The following is a 16,259-nucleotide window of genomic DNA, read 5'->3' on the forward strand; positions in this document are numbered from 1 at the left end:
CGGCGGCCATGGAAGGGGCGGGCGCGGGTGGGGGCGCGGGTGCGTGCTCGGGCTCGGGCCGGGCGGGGTGAGGTCGATCGGGCGATCGGTCGATCCCCAGAGGTGTCCGGTGTGAGCAGCCACGGTCGGCCTCGAGCCGGCCTTTCCGCTCCCGGCAGCAGAAGAGACGGCAGGGCCAGGCGTCCTGTGTGCCGCGCTGGCGGTCGGTACTGGGGCAGGGGGCGTCGGTCCGTCCTGCGGCGGGTGCCTTGGACTCGGTCAGGCCGGTGGGGTGGCTGCAGCAGGCTCGGCTGGGCATGGGCCTGGCCCTTTTGTGTATGTGTATGTCCGGTGGTGTTGCCTGCTCCGCTGTCACAGTTTAATTGGAAGAAAAATTCCAATGCTGTGAATAAATCTTTTAGTAACATTGGTGGAAGCTGAGGAGTCTCAGCACTTTCTGAAGCTGAACCCTGGGTATCCCATGGAAATGGAGCATCAAATCATTGCAGGGAAGGGTGCAGGAGGTGGGAGGTTTGGCTGTGTTTCTTGCAGTGCAGTTTATCATTAGTGGTAGATTAGGTTTTAGTCAGTACTTACAGATGGCATCCCTCAGGCAAAGAGAAGATTTCAGACTCCAGGATTTCCTACAGAAAAATGAGCTGGAGTGCTTTTGTCAGTCACCCTGAACTTTTTTGTCTGTCCACTACACAGGCTGTAAGATTTTTTTCTTTATTTATATATTTAGTCCATATAAAGTGCTGCAGCTTTTGATGGAGACAGCTGGAGCCTGTAGGAAGACACGTGCGAGAGTAAGTCCCAGTCCCCTGACACACCTGCAAGAGGTAGAATCCTACGTGGCAAAGCGGCGCTTGTCACAGGCACGCCACCGCGCTAGGCTGGGAAGACTTTTCAGCGGCTTGCGGGAAGCTGTTCTATCCCAATCACACAACTCTGCCTCAAAGGTGCGGAGCAGCGACTATTTCTCTATGCGTCGCTGTTATACCTGGGTGTGTTTAAATTTAGCCAGGTTTATTAATATGACCACTGTATCTTTATGGGTGCCAGTGTGTGTGAGTGTGATTTCACTGTGTGAAGTTTTCCTGGATCTCTTACTTTAAAGCTGCCAGTTCAGCATAAGCAAATTGTTTACTTCATAGTCTCTGGGTCATGGGTTGTTCATGTGCCTTATATGTGCTTTTCTTAAGGGGTTTTTGCAGCTTCTTTATAGCTTTGCAGCTTCTTTGTAGTGTTTTGGAAACAAAGCAAAGGATCCTGTGATGAAGTTATCTTGATTTCACACCATTTTGCTATGAAATCAGAGTGGTGAGTTTAGGGACAGAAACAGTTAAAGGGGAGGGAGTAATTCATTCAGCCTTATGAGGTGCATTCTGTCCTCAAGACACTGAAAAAATAAGTCTGGAAAAAAAACCATCAATGCTGTCTATTGATCTCTGCTAAACTAAGAGACTATTTTATCGTTTATAAAGATGAAATGAACCCAAAATACTACTGAAAAGATTGATACTACCATGCTCAAAGCAGAGGAATAAACATCAGGAGTACTTTTATCCTCAACTCTGCCACTGATTCATTTAGTTAGATTGGTTACTTACAGTTTTCCAGTTTGTAAAATGGAGAGCGTGGTGATTGTTTAGGACAGGAGTTGTCCTTGTAAAGGGCTTTAAGACTCCGAACATGTAAAACTGCTATCTGGTGCTTGTGCCTGCTGAACCCCTTATCTCTCCTACAGATTGAAGTAGGAGTTCGGTTTGCCATGTTCTGAACAAAAATGCAAGTTAAGCTGAAGTCACCATGAGCTCAGAAGCCAAGACTAAACAGATACTTGTTTTGTCTGGACTAAGGGGACTATCATCACATACCAACTCTTAAAATTGCTTTTTAGTAGTATCATGTGCCCCTTGTGTGACTTTTGAAGGTCAAAAGAAGTTGAGTATCTTCAAGAGCCTAAATAGGAAAGTTCACTTGTAATCCTAGTTCTTAGTGTCTGGCTAAAATACCCAGTGTGACAACGCTGAAAGGTAGACATCCTGTCAAAGGTGAGTGGGATGGTCTCACCAATCACATATATATTGAAATATTTTTGAGGTGTATATGTTTAAATGCATTGGCCATTTGTTCTCAGTTATGCTTGCTATAAATGATGAAGGAATGATGTTCAGCACTGAAGTTACTCCAGTAACTATCAGTGTAGCTGAGAGCAGAATATGGCAAAGGCTTCTCCTAGCAAAGTTCTCATGGGAAATTATTAGTAAAGTCTTATGCCTAAAGTTGGTAGACGTCCAACAAGACTTCACAGCATGGTATTTCTGGACATGCTCCAAGAAAAGAACAATCCAAACAAGACTGTTTGCTGATGAAAGAAGATCACAGTTAAGTAGCAAGTATCTATGTGACCAGGTGTTATGTGTATGTGTTGCATAATACATACCTAAATATTTATATTCTGCATTTAAGTTTGCTCTGGTATTAGTTCTTGCCCCTTTTCATATGAATGAGGGTATCTGGTGAAACAATACAGTTGTTTTCGCAGGGACATCAAGATAACTGAATATCAAAATGAAGGAAAAGTGAAGAAAACAACCAAGGCCTGTTAAAACATTGGTCTAGTCAGAGCAGAGAGCAATCAGTTCTGATTTTTTCTTGTGTTTAGTATCAGGTTTTGCGTAAGGCTAAGAAATCTATCCAGAAGTTGGAGCAAACCTTGGGTTCTTTGCTGGAGATGAAAGGTAACTATGCAAGTATTTGCTTTGGACAGAGCACCTGGACTTGTTTATTTATTTGTTAAAGAGACATTTAGGTACCTAGCTGAGCCAATTAAAGCGTTAGAGCTGACTGTGACTTTAGTTGTAACAGTAAGCAAGGGGTAGCAAAAAGTCTTACTGACCTACTAAGCACTGCACCTCAGAAATCCCCCTCTGACTCTGAGTTGTTCCTACCCCCTCCCCTGCCAAGGTGAAGGAAGGAAACTGGTAATTCCTGCCATCCCATGGTCAGGCAGAATGGCATTGTCACCCTGCTGCCAGTTCACCCTCAGCAGGTGTGAGGCTGGTGTGGGTCGCCAGGCTGCATGCTTGGGCTCCCACTGAGAGGCTGCAGGAGCATGTGTGCTCCTCCCGGCCTCAGCAATGTGGTGTAGTGTGAAAGAGCTGGCATGAGCACCCAGGATTGCGAGTCAAGCACAGCCAGAGCTTGAACTGCAGGCTCTGGTGTCAGGTAAAGGAGAACAGAGAAGCTGCTGAGGATTTCCAGGTACAGGAAATGGAAGCCTCTAGTTAAGAATTTACTCTGATAGAAACGGGTAGAGAGGTGCTGTGGCTTTGTTTTCTTTCAGCTTGGTGGGTCGTCTTCATACGCTCTTCTGTTACCACCTGTGGCACCATGTGTCACTGCAGTGTAGCATGTGCATCAGTTAGAAGTCCCATTGCTTAACGTGAGCAATCTCCTCTGAACCCACATCCTTGAATAACCCATAAAAGTCAGTCATAGGTAGAAGAAATAGTTTGACAGAGCAAAGTTGAAGGGATCACAAGCAGTGAGGCTGGGTGAGGAGAATATGGAGGTTAATTTCCCCTTGTGTTTACTTGCATATATGTACAGTTCATACTGCTTGTGAATCACGTGTTGGTTGTCGGGGGTGTGTGTGTTAAATGCAATTTGCTTGTTGTATGACAGTCACAAAATACCGTATTGACTAGTGCTTGCCTGGAGTTTGATTTGCTGGTTATTTTATTAATATCACCATCATTTCTGTCAGACCAACGTTAGGAAGAAGGCGTTAATTTTAAGTTCCTCAGTGATAATAAACTCCCAGTAATGCTAGCTACATTGTAGGAGAGGCAGACATTTCTCCTTTTACATCATTTTTGTATAATGAAAAGCTCTGGCTTGTGAAGAACCAGATGTTGAATTTATTTTGTTTGATTGGGGCTGAGGGTGGGAGGGAAGCCAAAAGTGTCACTGATGTGACAGTAACCTTTCTGCTGACAGCAGAGTCCTTCAGTCTGGAGGATGGGAATCTGTCCAGCTTGGAGGAAGTCAGGGAGCAATATGTCAAGAGGCACTTCAGCAATCATAGGTAAGGGCTTATGCCAGTCAAGTAAAGATGATAATACTTTGCACTTGCTTCCATCCCAGCATCTCTGAACCTCTTTGTCATTGTTACTGAATTTCCAAGCAGAAGCCTTTCATTGTGGGGAAAAGATGAAGAGAATTCTCCTGGACCCCTGTGATCCTGTACAGTACACAAACACTCTAAGCATGTTGCTGGTCTCATTTCCAGTCAGTGCTTGTATTTCCTTTCCCTTCTGTGTAGCTGATCTGCACCAAGGGCTTCTCATTCACCTGCAAAGCAAAAGGAGGAGGAGAAAGCTGGCTTGGGAAGAATGGCCCTGGACTCTGGAGTGGCCATGACAAGGGCCTTATTAATCCAGTTAAGAAGTTGTTCGTGTGGCTTTTCTTCCTGTGTGTTCTTTCCAGCACTGCATCAGCCTCAGAAGCTGTGAGTGAGGATGACTCTACTACCTGGTGTTTGATTCAAGAATGTGAAAAAAAACCACTGGAAGAGGATGGGAAGCCAGAATTGATCCAGTCTTCAGACACTTCATCCTCAGATCTGGTGGACTTTGAACGGTAGGTACACACCACATTGCCTTCAGTTTTTTGACTTGTTTATATTAACATCGTGCATCCAGTCGCTGTCATTCCTACAGCCCTGCTGGAGCCTGCCTCAGCCTTGCAGAAGCCTTGTGCCAGCAACTTTAGCCCTGCTGGTGAGGAACCTGAGCACCTCCCATGTCTTTTACCTGCAACTTGCATGTGAATGGTCTCCCAAGCATCATAACAGCCCCCAGCTCTCCAGACCCTGGAAAATCCCTGAGAATTTTCCATCCATCCTCAAGAAAGAGAAAAAAAATGTATTTCAAGTGTGTCAGTCCCTGTGTGGCCATGTTTTACCATTGTTCATGTGGCCTGCAGAGTAAGATGCAGCATACCTGCTAACAGTAGTGGTTTAACAGACAAGTTCAGATGGAATTGGACGTTATTCATCCAGAATGGTTTATGCAAGTGCATGTCCCTGTGTGTTTTGCTGTCAGTACCACTATCAAGTTGTATCCCTGCAATGGGGCTAGGTTTTAGGAATGTAGGAATTGCTGCACCAGATGAAATTCTTGATTCCAGCTGTTTGTGTTCTGGGGAGGTGCAGGAACCGGAGGTAGGCAGGTACTTTCCCCCGCAGTGATGTTTGTCCTGCCTCTAATGGCATTGTTAGGAGGAGCTTGAATGCTGTTGCCCCTTCCAGAAATAGACCCTAAGCTCCTGGCAGCTTGGACTGCTTTTTGGGGGATCAGAGAAGGGTAAGGCTGGATGCAACCAGGGGAGATCATGCAGTTCTTGGCTTGTGGGCTGCAGAGTAGTGGTGGCCTGGAAGATGTCAGAAAGCACTCCTCAAAATGTCTGCAACACAGGGACAAGCAGGGGAACCTAAACACTTAGGTATGTGTTACAGTTACAGCTGGTGGGTGCAAGTCTGTAAACCCCCTTTAGGATCAGCTCCTAAGTGCCTGTTGCAGGACTTAAAAAACAAAGACCACTTTTCTCATGTCAGTGGTCCATGTATTTTAGTTTGGGGTTGTAATGGTAAGATTACTGGGTTTTTTTCAAAGTTACTTATATCTTAAGACTGAGTACATTATTCATCGCATTCTTTCCCTTGCTGTCAGACAGAACTAGGAGCTACTTAGAAGTCATGAATCCTTTTCCAAAAGGGTGAATGATCATTTAATTGTGAAGATTTGAGAAACAGATAGATGTCTAATCTATCCTGTACCCTCAAGCAGAGTCAGTTTTGCCCTAACCGTCCCAGAGTAAAGAATACGCAGTGCAGGAGAATCCAAAGCTGCAGCTAGCAACCTCTTCCACAGCGTCACTGCCATAAACAAAAACTTCCACAGTTCCTTGTTCTCTTTTTCTTTGAACTGGTACTTATTTATAAAATTCCCTTGGACTATTGAGGTTTTCATCAAAACGGGATTGCAGCTGTGTCAGCAGATGGCACCAGCCTCCCGCTACTGTTCCTGCTTTTGCTCCTCTGAGAATCTGAGGTCTCTGTAATAAAGATACCGTTTACAAGACCTTGAAATCTGCTGAATCAAGATTTTCTGGGGAAACTATGCTCTACTTCATCATAGACTGCAGGACATAGCTGTAAACACCTGACTTTCCCCTTCTTCACTGACAAGGTAGACCAGAGCCTGTACTGTGTGGGCTCTGGCGCTTATCCTTACAGTCTTCCAGTCCTGGCAGACGGCATTTGGTTCGTAGCTAATCCTTCTCCAAAAAATTACCTTTTATAACAGGCATAAAACAATAGGGACTCTTCAGCAGAGAAAGTGACAGCCTTTTCTTTGTTGATTGTCTACTCATTATTTTGGCAGCATCAGAAATGCTTTGAGATTCAGCTGACTTTTTTTTTTCTCCCATGTGCAGCAGCAGGAGCTGTATTGGTAGGACTACACAGTACTCTGTCCAATGCAAAATGTGGTTGTCTTCTTCCAGTTGGGAAGGAAATACTTGAGTCATTTTCAAGCTTAATTTCTTTAGCAAAGCAATCTAATGGTGATTCATATTCTTCTGTTTGAGAAGCTCCAGATCTTTTGTTTGGAGCTGGATATCCAGAATCCTTAGTGAGCACAATAACTTACATGAGAACTCTTATTCCCCTTCTGATGCTTTTTCTCCAGAAATGGTGGAAAATAATACAGACTGTGGAAACTGGAGTTCAAACATGTTTATGCTTGTGTGCAGAATTAAGATAAGATTTTCAATATTGATTTGCTGGAACAAGTATTTAAAAAAAAAAACAAACTCAAACGACTGAGCTCTTTTGAGTTACTTTCTCATGCAATACTGTTCAGTTAATCAGGAAATGTGCTTATTTGGGACATCTTCCAAGGAATCATTTTGAGCCCAAACTTAGTAACAATGACTGCTGTTTATAGAACGCGTGGCTTGTACTCTTTTGATCTTGTTATTTTCATCTGAGAAACTTTAAGCATTTAATTAACAAAAATAACCTTCAGTGCTGCTTTCCAAAGTAGACGTTATTATCCCTGGTTCACTGTGGCACACAGGACTGACAGAAGAAATGGGATTGTTCTGAGATTTAGTCACTGGGTTGAAATTACAACATTTATGTCCCATTACCAGTTTCACTACAGACTGCATAGAAGTCAGTCTTAGGGATGCATTTCCTTTGATGTGAGATAGAGGAAATGTAGCTCCCATGCTTGTTTAAGTTAGCGTCCAGGCCTGGGGTAGTCTTTTTCTATCTGCATGTATAGTACCTGATACGTCAGGATATGACCTCAACCAAGTGTAGAGCAATGCCAGTAAAAGTATAAAAAGTGGCTTGCAGTGTCAAAGCCTCAGGATATAAAGGCAAGTAACTCAAAGTTTATTAAATACCAGAATGAGGTTTGCCTGTGCAACAGGTACAGCCTGCAGTGCCTCGAGGCTCTGTTGTGAGGCAGTCCTGCTGAGGCTGAGGCTGGAGCCTGCTTTTTGAAGCTAAAATCTTAGTGGAACAGTGCTGCTAAAATCTTCAGACAGTGTTGGGCAACCTTCAGTAATTGTGTGAAGTCTTAGAGGGGGGAGTCAGTGAAGTAGTTATGAATCACAGCTACTCCCCAGTCTCCTACTGATTTACAATAGATGGCTGCCTCATAGCCTGTGCTTAAGAGATGCTCCCTTTTCTTTCGTTACAGATACCTGTATTTTTATAAGCACACGGTGGACCTGCTGATAGAGCATGGAGTTGTTTGCACTGAGGAAGTGCCTCTTCCTGAGGTCTCCATGACTATTTCCCACCTCTGGCAAGAGCTTTCTGAAGAAAGGAGAGACAGCATCCTGCAGTATTGTAGCCAGAGAGATTTCCTCATGGATCCTAAAGCTGCTTGTCAAGAGCCTGCATGCACTGAAAGTAGTGTGAGGGACAGCCGAGGTAACAGCGAGGAAGCCAGTGGTTCCTCAGTCTCCACACCAGAGGAAGTAAGTGCTCGGTACAGTGGGTCCTGTGCCTCTGAAACTCCAAACCTTCAGATGCTAATTGGCTCTGAAACTTTTTATTGGAAACATACAGCAGTTGTAATTGTTCTTTCCTAAGACCACTTGAATGCATAAGTGGAAACAATAAGCAGCCTCTGAGTAAATATCTGCACCAAATTCTGTCTTGGTAAGATACACAGCAAGCTGTTGGAGTCAGTGGTAGTGATCCTGCTAGTCTCCACTGACCTGTAGAGTTTCTGTGCTAAGTAACAGTTAAATTTGCTCTAACTTGCTCCAAGGGGAGGGAGTGAGAACAAGAATTATACGGTTATGGTGCTCTGCAAACTCTCCAAGGAGCGCAGATGATCTAAATACAGAAGGAATACCCAGTTTGCCAAGGCCTGCTGTGTTTTGGGTTGGGTGTTTTATTTTCATCAAAGCACTTGGTAGCAAGTATTTGTAGGCCAGTTTCTGTACAGGGCTAATAAATGCCAGTGCCACGCACCTTGGCAGAGCCACAAAGTCAGTGACTGAGTACACCAGGGCATTTGTTAAAAAGAGACAAAATAACAGCCAGCTCTTTGTAAACTGTTCCTGGAGCACATAAGCAACTAGCTGCTCAAAGACATGTATGTAATTTTACTAGCTGCAAGGGAGGGACAGATGTCCAACTTTAATAGGTAAGTAAAATGCATTGACAAGTTCTTTTTGAGTCACAGGACACAACTCATGTTGCTGGCCTCCTTAATAAATGTCATGGGGATGTTGCATGCACAGTACTTTTCTGGCACAGAAGATGTGTGAACTGCATTATGGTGGGGTGAACAAATAAGCTTATTGGTCTGTCACAGGGAGCATCTGAACTCCTTTGTAAGCCAGGTCACACACTGGAATCAGATTTGGGGAGACCGGCTGGTACAGCTGAGATCTCCAGCCATAAGCAGCAGCAGTCTAGTCTCTAAAACATTGATATAAATAATGTTTTTTAGTGATTTTCTGGGAGATGTAATGTTAAGTAATTCCTACAGGTTGAAGCATAGGCCTAAGGGAATGGAATAACCTTGTTCCTAGTCATGAAATACAGTTATTCTGTATTATTCCTTTCTCCATAGAACCCTTTTGGTTTACTCTATATGTAAATATACCCGTTAAATGGAAAGAAAGAGTATCATGCTTTGTAAGACTTCATTATTAAAGGTGATAGGTAAAACTCTTAGGTGGCTGGATATGTTGACATCTGAAGTGTTTTCTCTGATAGGTAATGTTTGAAGATGCGTTTGATGTTGCTGCTGATTTCCTTGACAGAAGTGAGACTCAAGGAACATCTAGCCAGAGGTAAGTTATAAACTTACCCCTTTTGCTAGACAGAGTAAGTTAATAGTCAGTACTCCATGACAAGTTTTCTGTGGAGTAAGGCAATAGCCTAGCTTTCTTTTTTTGTGCCTAATTTTTAGTAAATGGTTAGAACAGCAACTTCCAGCAATTTTGCTCACAATAATACTCTCTTAAGATGCAAAAGTGAAATGATTAATAGGCATTTATGGCAGAATGAGTAAGAATCACTTATTAAGAGCACCCCATCACTTCAGGATAACTCGAGTTCTTCTTTTAGCACTCTACATAGCTTTCCATCTTTTCAAATTACAATATTTGTGAAGTTTTCCTTTTCTCTCTCTCACTTACCAGGTCTCTGAGGACCACAAGGCATTCCTCGGATAAGTCAGCTAATCATAAACTGTACTCTCATTTAATGAGACAAAAATTGTAATTTTTGAACATTGACTCCCTTACCGTTTTTAGTACCCTAATTTAATCACAAGGAGGTGATCAAACTAAAATGTGATTGACCTGAACAGTAACATCCAAGAAACACAAGACCTATTAAATAATAACATCTCTTTCCTCTGCAGGTCAGGTGAATTACCTAAAAGAGAACATGTCAGATACAAAGCTGGCACTGCCTTTGATTTGTCCCAGTAGACCAAAGAAAGAAAAGGGTTGCTTTCCTCAAGAGGAAAGTCACATCTTTTATGCATTCTTGCTACTTAGTCTTCATTAGGATTGTTTCTCTTTGTAAATAGTGTTTTTAACCTGTTCTTTTTAATCCCAGTTTCTACTTATTTTTCAATATTTAGAGAGTTCTTCAGTGTGAATCTCTTTGTCTTTCACCACCATTCCACCTTGTACTTCCAGAACAGAATGAATGGAAATAAGGTTGTTTTGACTGTTGATCAGAATATATTTAAATACATAAAGCTTAGCAAATACATATCTATTAAATAGTATTTATTAGGTCAAAATTGCTGTTTACTTTTAAAATAAGAAAGTATTCCTTAATACTGCAATGTATTGCAATCTATTTTAGATCCCAAATTGGATTAGTATTTCAGTAGTCAACATTTATCCTGTTCCCTTCCTTCCTTATCACTCTGTGCTTTGTAATTCTGGGCAAAGGCGTGATGATAGAACTTTTTAAAATCCCAGGGAGAACATAGAGGTGAGGTCTAGAATGATTATCTTAGCTTTTTGCCAGTTACCTGTTACCCAACTACAAACCTGCCAGTGATAGCTAATATGTCATTTCGTGGCCACATGTTACTGCATTCACTCAAAAACTTTATAAAAGAAGTCGAGGCTGTTTCTCTGAACAACCCTACAAAATACACTACCAAATAACCATTGTTTCTCTCTGTTAAAATAGATATATACTTTTCCCCACAACAGTGTTACTGTAGTTGTCACGTGTCAGTGGATCTCTTTGTTGTGATACTGGTTTCTTCTATTGCTGTTCTCTGTTCTTACATATCTTCCTTGCATTTGTTAGACAATATCTCATCAATATATCCACCTCCACTCCTCCTTGTTTTCCTTGGTTATTTTCTTTAATATCAGAATCATCTTGAAGACAATGTGAATCTTTTTAAACTTATAGGTAAAATGTGTAGGTGAGGAAGTAAGTAGGAGGAAAAACAAGGGAACAGGAATTTAAATATAGTATCTGGTTCCATTTTCAGTTCAGCATTTCCAAGCTGCGCTTCTGAAAATCCAGAGAATCACCACAGACTCTGTCTGCAGATCACTGACTTCCTAAAAAGCCTCTTCTTTGCTAATACACAGTTTTTCCAGGTAAGCTTTGCTAAAGAATTCCTTACAGAAGGATCAATGTCTTTCTGTCATCGTCAGAAAGGGATTTCTGTTTTCTGTGCTTCTGATCATCTTGTCCAGAATCATTACAAATAAGAACTCTGGTTTCATCGCTTCAGATGTGTCATTCCAAAAGGTCACTAGGATTGTGTCATTGTGAGGAGTTATTATTGCTCAGAGTATTATTCAAAATGGCAAATGACATGGGGAACTTTCGTTGTTGTTGTTGTCTGCATGAAAGTTCCTTGTGGAAAAGCTTGAGTGATCTCATCTGAACAGGCGAAGCTCACTTCGCAGTTCTCCATTAACCCCCAGCTGCTTCATTCTGAGCTCAGTAGGACCACCTTCTGCTTGTCTGGGTGCCAGGTTCCCTACCCTGAGCCCTCCGCTGGCAAGCCGTAGGAGTAGGATATTTGTGTTCTTGAAGGAGCTGATAAACAGCTGCTGAACTGCCCCTTAACCTCAGCTTGCTGTTGCAGGTTCACTAAGCCAGAAGTCATTGTGTTTGCAGTATTATTCCTCCCCTTCTTGCCCTTCTGCCAAGGAGGTGGCTCAGAGCGTGGAGGACTGAAAGGGAGATATCCCTCAGCCAGAGCATGCTTGTGTTTGTGATGAGGGGTAATTGGGACAGCAAACAAAGCAGAAACTAGTGTTGCACCACTATCTGAATCTACCACACAGTGGCTGCTGCATGCCATTTGGTTTCCCCCATCTCAGGGAGAGAGTAGCACTAGAGAAAGTGCAGAGGAGTGGCAGCCCATGCAGCAAAAGGCATTAAAGAGGAGCTACTAGAGCAGGACTCTTCTGCAAAAAAAGTCTGAGGAATACCATGAGAGAATTTTGATCCTAAATGGTGTGGATTTGGTACACAGAGTGGTTATTCATTGTGTCTAATACCAGAAGGACTCGAAAGCACTCAGTGAAATGAACAAACAACATATTAAAAAATAGTTGCATGTGCAAATTACCAAATTTAACTCCTGGAGCATCAATCCATTGGCAGTTATTAAATCTGAAGGTCCAGATACAATTTCCAGCTTAGAAGGTCCTCACAGCACAGTTTGCCATAATGAGGGAGCATATATTGTGGAGCAGAGCACACTGCATGCACAGTTCTTGCACTTTTTGTCTAAATATCCACTCCTGGCTATTGTCAGAGAGCAGGCACTGATCTACACAGCCCTTTGGTCTGTGAATAGCTATGTTCTGTGTAAGGACAGAGCTCTTCCTGTGCTTATGTAAATGACTGTGAACTAGAAAAGAAAGAAAAGCTTTAGGCAAGATATGGTATTTCCCGGTTTAAAATTTCCTTTGTGGATGTCATGCCTGGCAGCATTAGGTGGTCCCATTCTGTCCTGCTGCTGCATTGTTATATATGAGCCCAAGTCCATCTCACAGCTCCCAGGTGAGGTGGTAAGAGAAGAGGTAGTGTCTCTTTCAAGCTTTAAAGAGGGACATTTGAAATAAGACTAGGAGAATGGGAGTGATGGGAAGACAGGCAGCAAAAGAAGCTGAAGTACTGCAAATTGGCAGTTGAGTGAGCTCCGTGGATCCAAAAGGAAATAAAAGGCTGTGTGCATTTCTTTTATGCAGGAACTTTTGAGTTGTCTGTGATAAGACAATAAAAAGGAAGTTTGAGCAGAAATTGCCCAGCTTAGAGAGTACTGATAATGTGAAGGTCACAATCTGTTTTGGTTTAGATAACTGCAGTACAGCACATCTAGAGAGTCCTGCCAAGAGACACACAAAAAAATACGACTGACTAGATTTTTTTTGGTTTGAGCGCAGAAATTCAGCTCCATCTCAAAGCAAACAGATTGAGGCAGTTATGGAAGTGGTTGCAGAGCCAGGGATAGGAAACATTCCAGCTAGCTTGAAACACACCAGCTCAGGCAGCAGCAGGGAGTTCGGTATAGGCTACATACCTTACCCTAGAAATTGGGCTACCCGGAGCATTAGAGACTTCTGGACTTGACGGGGAAAGGAGCCCTTCCTGCTTACCTTATGGGTGTGACTGAACCGCTGCAGCCTGTTCCCCTTCCCTTGATGTGGTATCTGCGCCAGTGTTACACTGGCCCGGGAGTCTGGGCAGTGCTGGGATAAGTTATCCCAAAGATAAAGTGATGTCCTGGTGCACCGTGCACACACCTTGTAGAAGATACAGAGATGAGTAGCAGGTACAGTACCAAGGTGAGGCATGCGATGTGCTCCCAACAGAAATATGAAAGGCAGCCTATGGTCTTCTTTTCTTTCATCTGCAGAGCTGATAAGGCGACAGGGTTCATTGCTGGTCATTACAGGCTAGTGCTGTGTTATGCCATTTCTGGTTAACTGTCCAGGTACGAAGTACTATTGTTGGATTGTGCATGTTCACCATTTCATAGTCACAGATGCACTGAGTGCAGCTCCTTTTGAGCCGCTGCCCTGGCCATCAAGGCTGCCAAGGGCATGGATCCCGGTAGTATAAAATGCTTGAGAAAGTTGCACGCAAGAGGAGGGAGGAAATCCATTAGACAAGGAAAGGGAGGGCTCCAGAAAGGTCAGTGACCTAAAAATGAAAACAGGAGCATGCTTCCATGGTACATGGTAGAGAAATTTCTCTGAGCATGAGATTAATTAAGCAATCTTGTAATTTTTTAAGAGCTGTTGTCTTAAGGTCACATCATAAAAGATGCTTAGCAGCAAAGGCAGTAAAGAATTAATTTAGATTGAGGTCCAGAGGTTTTACAATATCTAAGTGAAAGTCAGTGGGGTTTTTTCTAAGCAGCACTGAGCACCTTTGCATTTTCAAAGGCGTAATTTCTTTTAAAATTATGGATTTTAGATGAGTCACTTGACAAGCAAGTGGGATTTATTGCTCCTTAAGCCATACATTTTTTAAACAGCACCTATTTTTAAGAGCAGCCTTGCCGTAAAGCATCTTGCATCAATGCAGAAGGTGGAGTAGATTGACTGTAGGCATGAACACTTTCTTCTAGTTTGATTTCTCAAGAGCCACTTATTCTCTGTAAGCTGGCGAAAGAGAAGGAAATGGTCTTCTGTTGCTAAAAGAGCAGCAAAGCCTGAAGTCAGAAGTTAAGGGCTCAAGGAAGCTCTCCTATCTTCAAAGCCTGTTATGTGACCCACTTGCTACCACAGTCAGTAACAGCTGTCTAAATGATGTAAACAGACATAGGGTGGAGCCCTGTGATTTTAGAAAAAAAATTGGTTGAAAATTTGAGCCATTCATCAGGCATCTCAGGCACTTGACAAGTGCTGGTTGCTGATTCAGAGAGAAAGGAGGGCTCATGGTGCAATAACTGATGCATGTCGGCACTTGACTAACGCGCTGTATATTTGAAACACAATCAACTCCTGTGGTTTTTAATCCTGCTTGACTTTGGGGGGCCTTTCAGGAAGAAGATCTTCAGTTCGATTATGAGACTGTGATGCTGAGGTGCACTGAGACCTTTGATGATGAAGATTTCTAAACAGTATCTCTGTTTGCTAGTGTTTTGCCAAGCATTGCCAGGTACACCAGCATGTGAAGAGACTGCACTTCTTTCAGTGAAGCACGTCTCTGAACAGAGTGTGAAGACACTGTGTTAAAGTGGTTTGTTACTGTTCTGTTGACTTCCTATTCCCCCATTGGTGCTTCTTGATGTATCAGTTATTTATACCTTTAAAGTTCCATGGTTTAGATATTTATAAAATCTTAGTAAGTACTTTTGTCTGTTGCTTTTTAATGTTTAACCTCACTTCACAAGTAAACTGAGGCACATACAGTTGTGACCTTGCCTAGCATAAGCTGTGGAAGAGCTGCAGAGAGGTCACATCAGTGACGGCCTGCACGCCCCTATAGGATGCAGGTCTCAAACTGCAACCTGCAAAGATCATTGCCCTGCACTCTGGCAGTGATTACTTCTCCAGTGCTGTTTTACAGCTTGGGCTGACAAGGGAAGAGGGATTTCCTTACAGAGAGTGAGATGAGGCTGTTCCATTTCTCTATGGGGACAGCAGCAGCGGCCACCCACTCCCAAATCACCCAGAGAAGTGCAGGCACAATAATACACTTTGGACTATTTACTTTTGCGAAGTGTAAAAAGCTGAGTGATCAGCCTTGTGCTCTTCCACCACATCTCATTCTTTAATGAGTACTGTTCAGATAGTGTCTTGGAATTAAAAGTGCTGTGAAGATGAATAAAGTCTTTCCCATCTCTGAGCTATCATTAAAGGCTCTCTACAGACTTGGACAAACTGTGTTCTGACAGTGGTTATGCTGAGGTTGTGCTAACAGCCATCACAAACAGAAAAGCTAAAAAGTTTAATTTTAAAATCTAAACTAAAGCTGGCATACTCCACTATCCATTGGCCTTCAGCAGACAGGCTTTTAGGCTGAATCCAAGAGGGCTGGGCCAATGCCTTGGTGCACGATACATGCAGCCGTATTCAAGCAAACACATGTGGAGCCTACCACTGAAGCACAAGAGGAGAGTAATTCCTCCAGAGCACCTTCTGTCCCTGCAGGTGAGGCTGTAGTAGCACTCCCAGGTGAATGTTTGCTAGGCTGCTGTGTTTGGAAGTGGGGGCTCCTAATTGCAGATCCTCTTTGGGTTTAAGAGCCCCTCTGAGTTCTCCAGTGTGCAGCCTTGCCTTTCTAATGTGCTTCATGCATACAGGCTATAAGCAATGCTGGCTCTCCTTCCTCCTCCTCCTTTTCCTCTCATTCCAAAATGCCAAGCATGTGCATCTCCTGGGCAGTCTGGATTTTGGGACACCTTCTGGCTGAAATACAGGTACAGACTTCTGAGGGGTTCCAAGGTCAAATCATCCTCTCCTTTAGCTAGTACAAGAGACATATATATACCTACAGTAATAAGCATTTACATTAAGTGTTCTGCCTGTGTTTTCTTTTTGTAGTTTTGGGGGGAAATAGGTTAGTTTTTCTCAGTATTGAGAATACTTTTCCCACAAGCTTTTAGCTGTAGAAAGATTTCTCTCATCTTCAGTTCCATTTGCCACACAACTTTTGGTCAGTTTTGTTACATTAATGATTCTTTCACCACATCCGTCTCAATAACCACATCAGCTGA

The 16,259-nt window shown here is 43.0% G+C and overlaps 1 protein-coding gene across 1 annotated transcript; it reads left to right on the forward strand.

Moving 5' to 3' along the window:
• Positions 1-96: 96 nt before the first annotated feature.
• STRA8 (stimulated by retinoic acid 8) lies at positions 97-14,807 on the forward strand. Its single transcript, XM_040597083.1, has 8 exons — positions 97-941; positions 2,651-2,726; positions 3,991-4,075; positions 4,477-4,629; positions 7,764-8,046; positions 9,302-9,378; positions 11,058-11,169; positions 14,583-14,807. The coding sequence occupies exons 1-8, from the start codon at positions 750-752 to the stop codon at positions 14,655-14,657; spliced, it is 1,053 nt and encodes a 350-aa protein (XP_040453017.1). The 5' UTR covers positions 97-749; the 3' UTR covers positions 14,658-14,807.
• Positions 14,808-16,259: the final 1,452 nt, after the last annotated feature.

Source organism: Falco naumanni, chromosome 5 (assembly GCF_017639655.2).
Source record: "Falco naumanni isolate bFalNau1 chromosome 5, bFalNau1.pat, whole genome shotgun sequence".
In the NCBI taxonomy this organism is placed as follows: domain Eukaryota; kingdom Metazoa; phylum Chordata; class Aves; order Falconiformes; family Falconidae; genus Falco; species Falco naumanni.

Bases quoted from the DNA above. Each gene is read 5' to 3' on its own strand.
- STRA8 (XM_040597083.1), top strand. From the start codon at position 750: ATGGAGACAGCTGGAGCCTGTAGGAAGACACGTGCGAGAGTAAGTCCC. The intron at 942-2,650 runs GTGCGGAGCAGC...TCTTGTGTTTAG, and splicing joins CACACAACTCTGCCTCAAAG to TATCAGGTTTTGCGTAAGGC. The intron at 9,379-11,057 runs GTAAGTTATAAA...TTCCATTTTCAG, and splicing joins CAAGGAACATCTAGCCAGAG to TTCAGCATTTCCAAGCTGCG.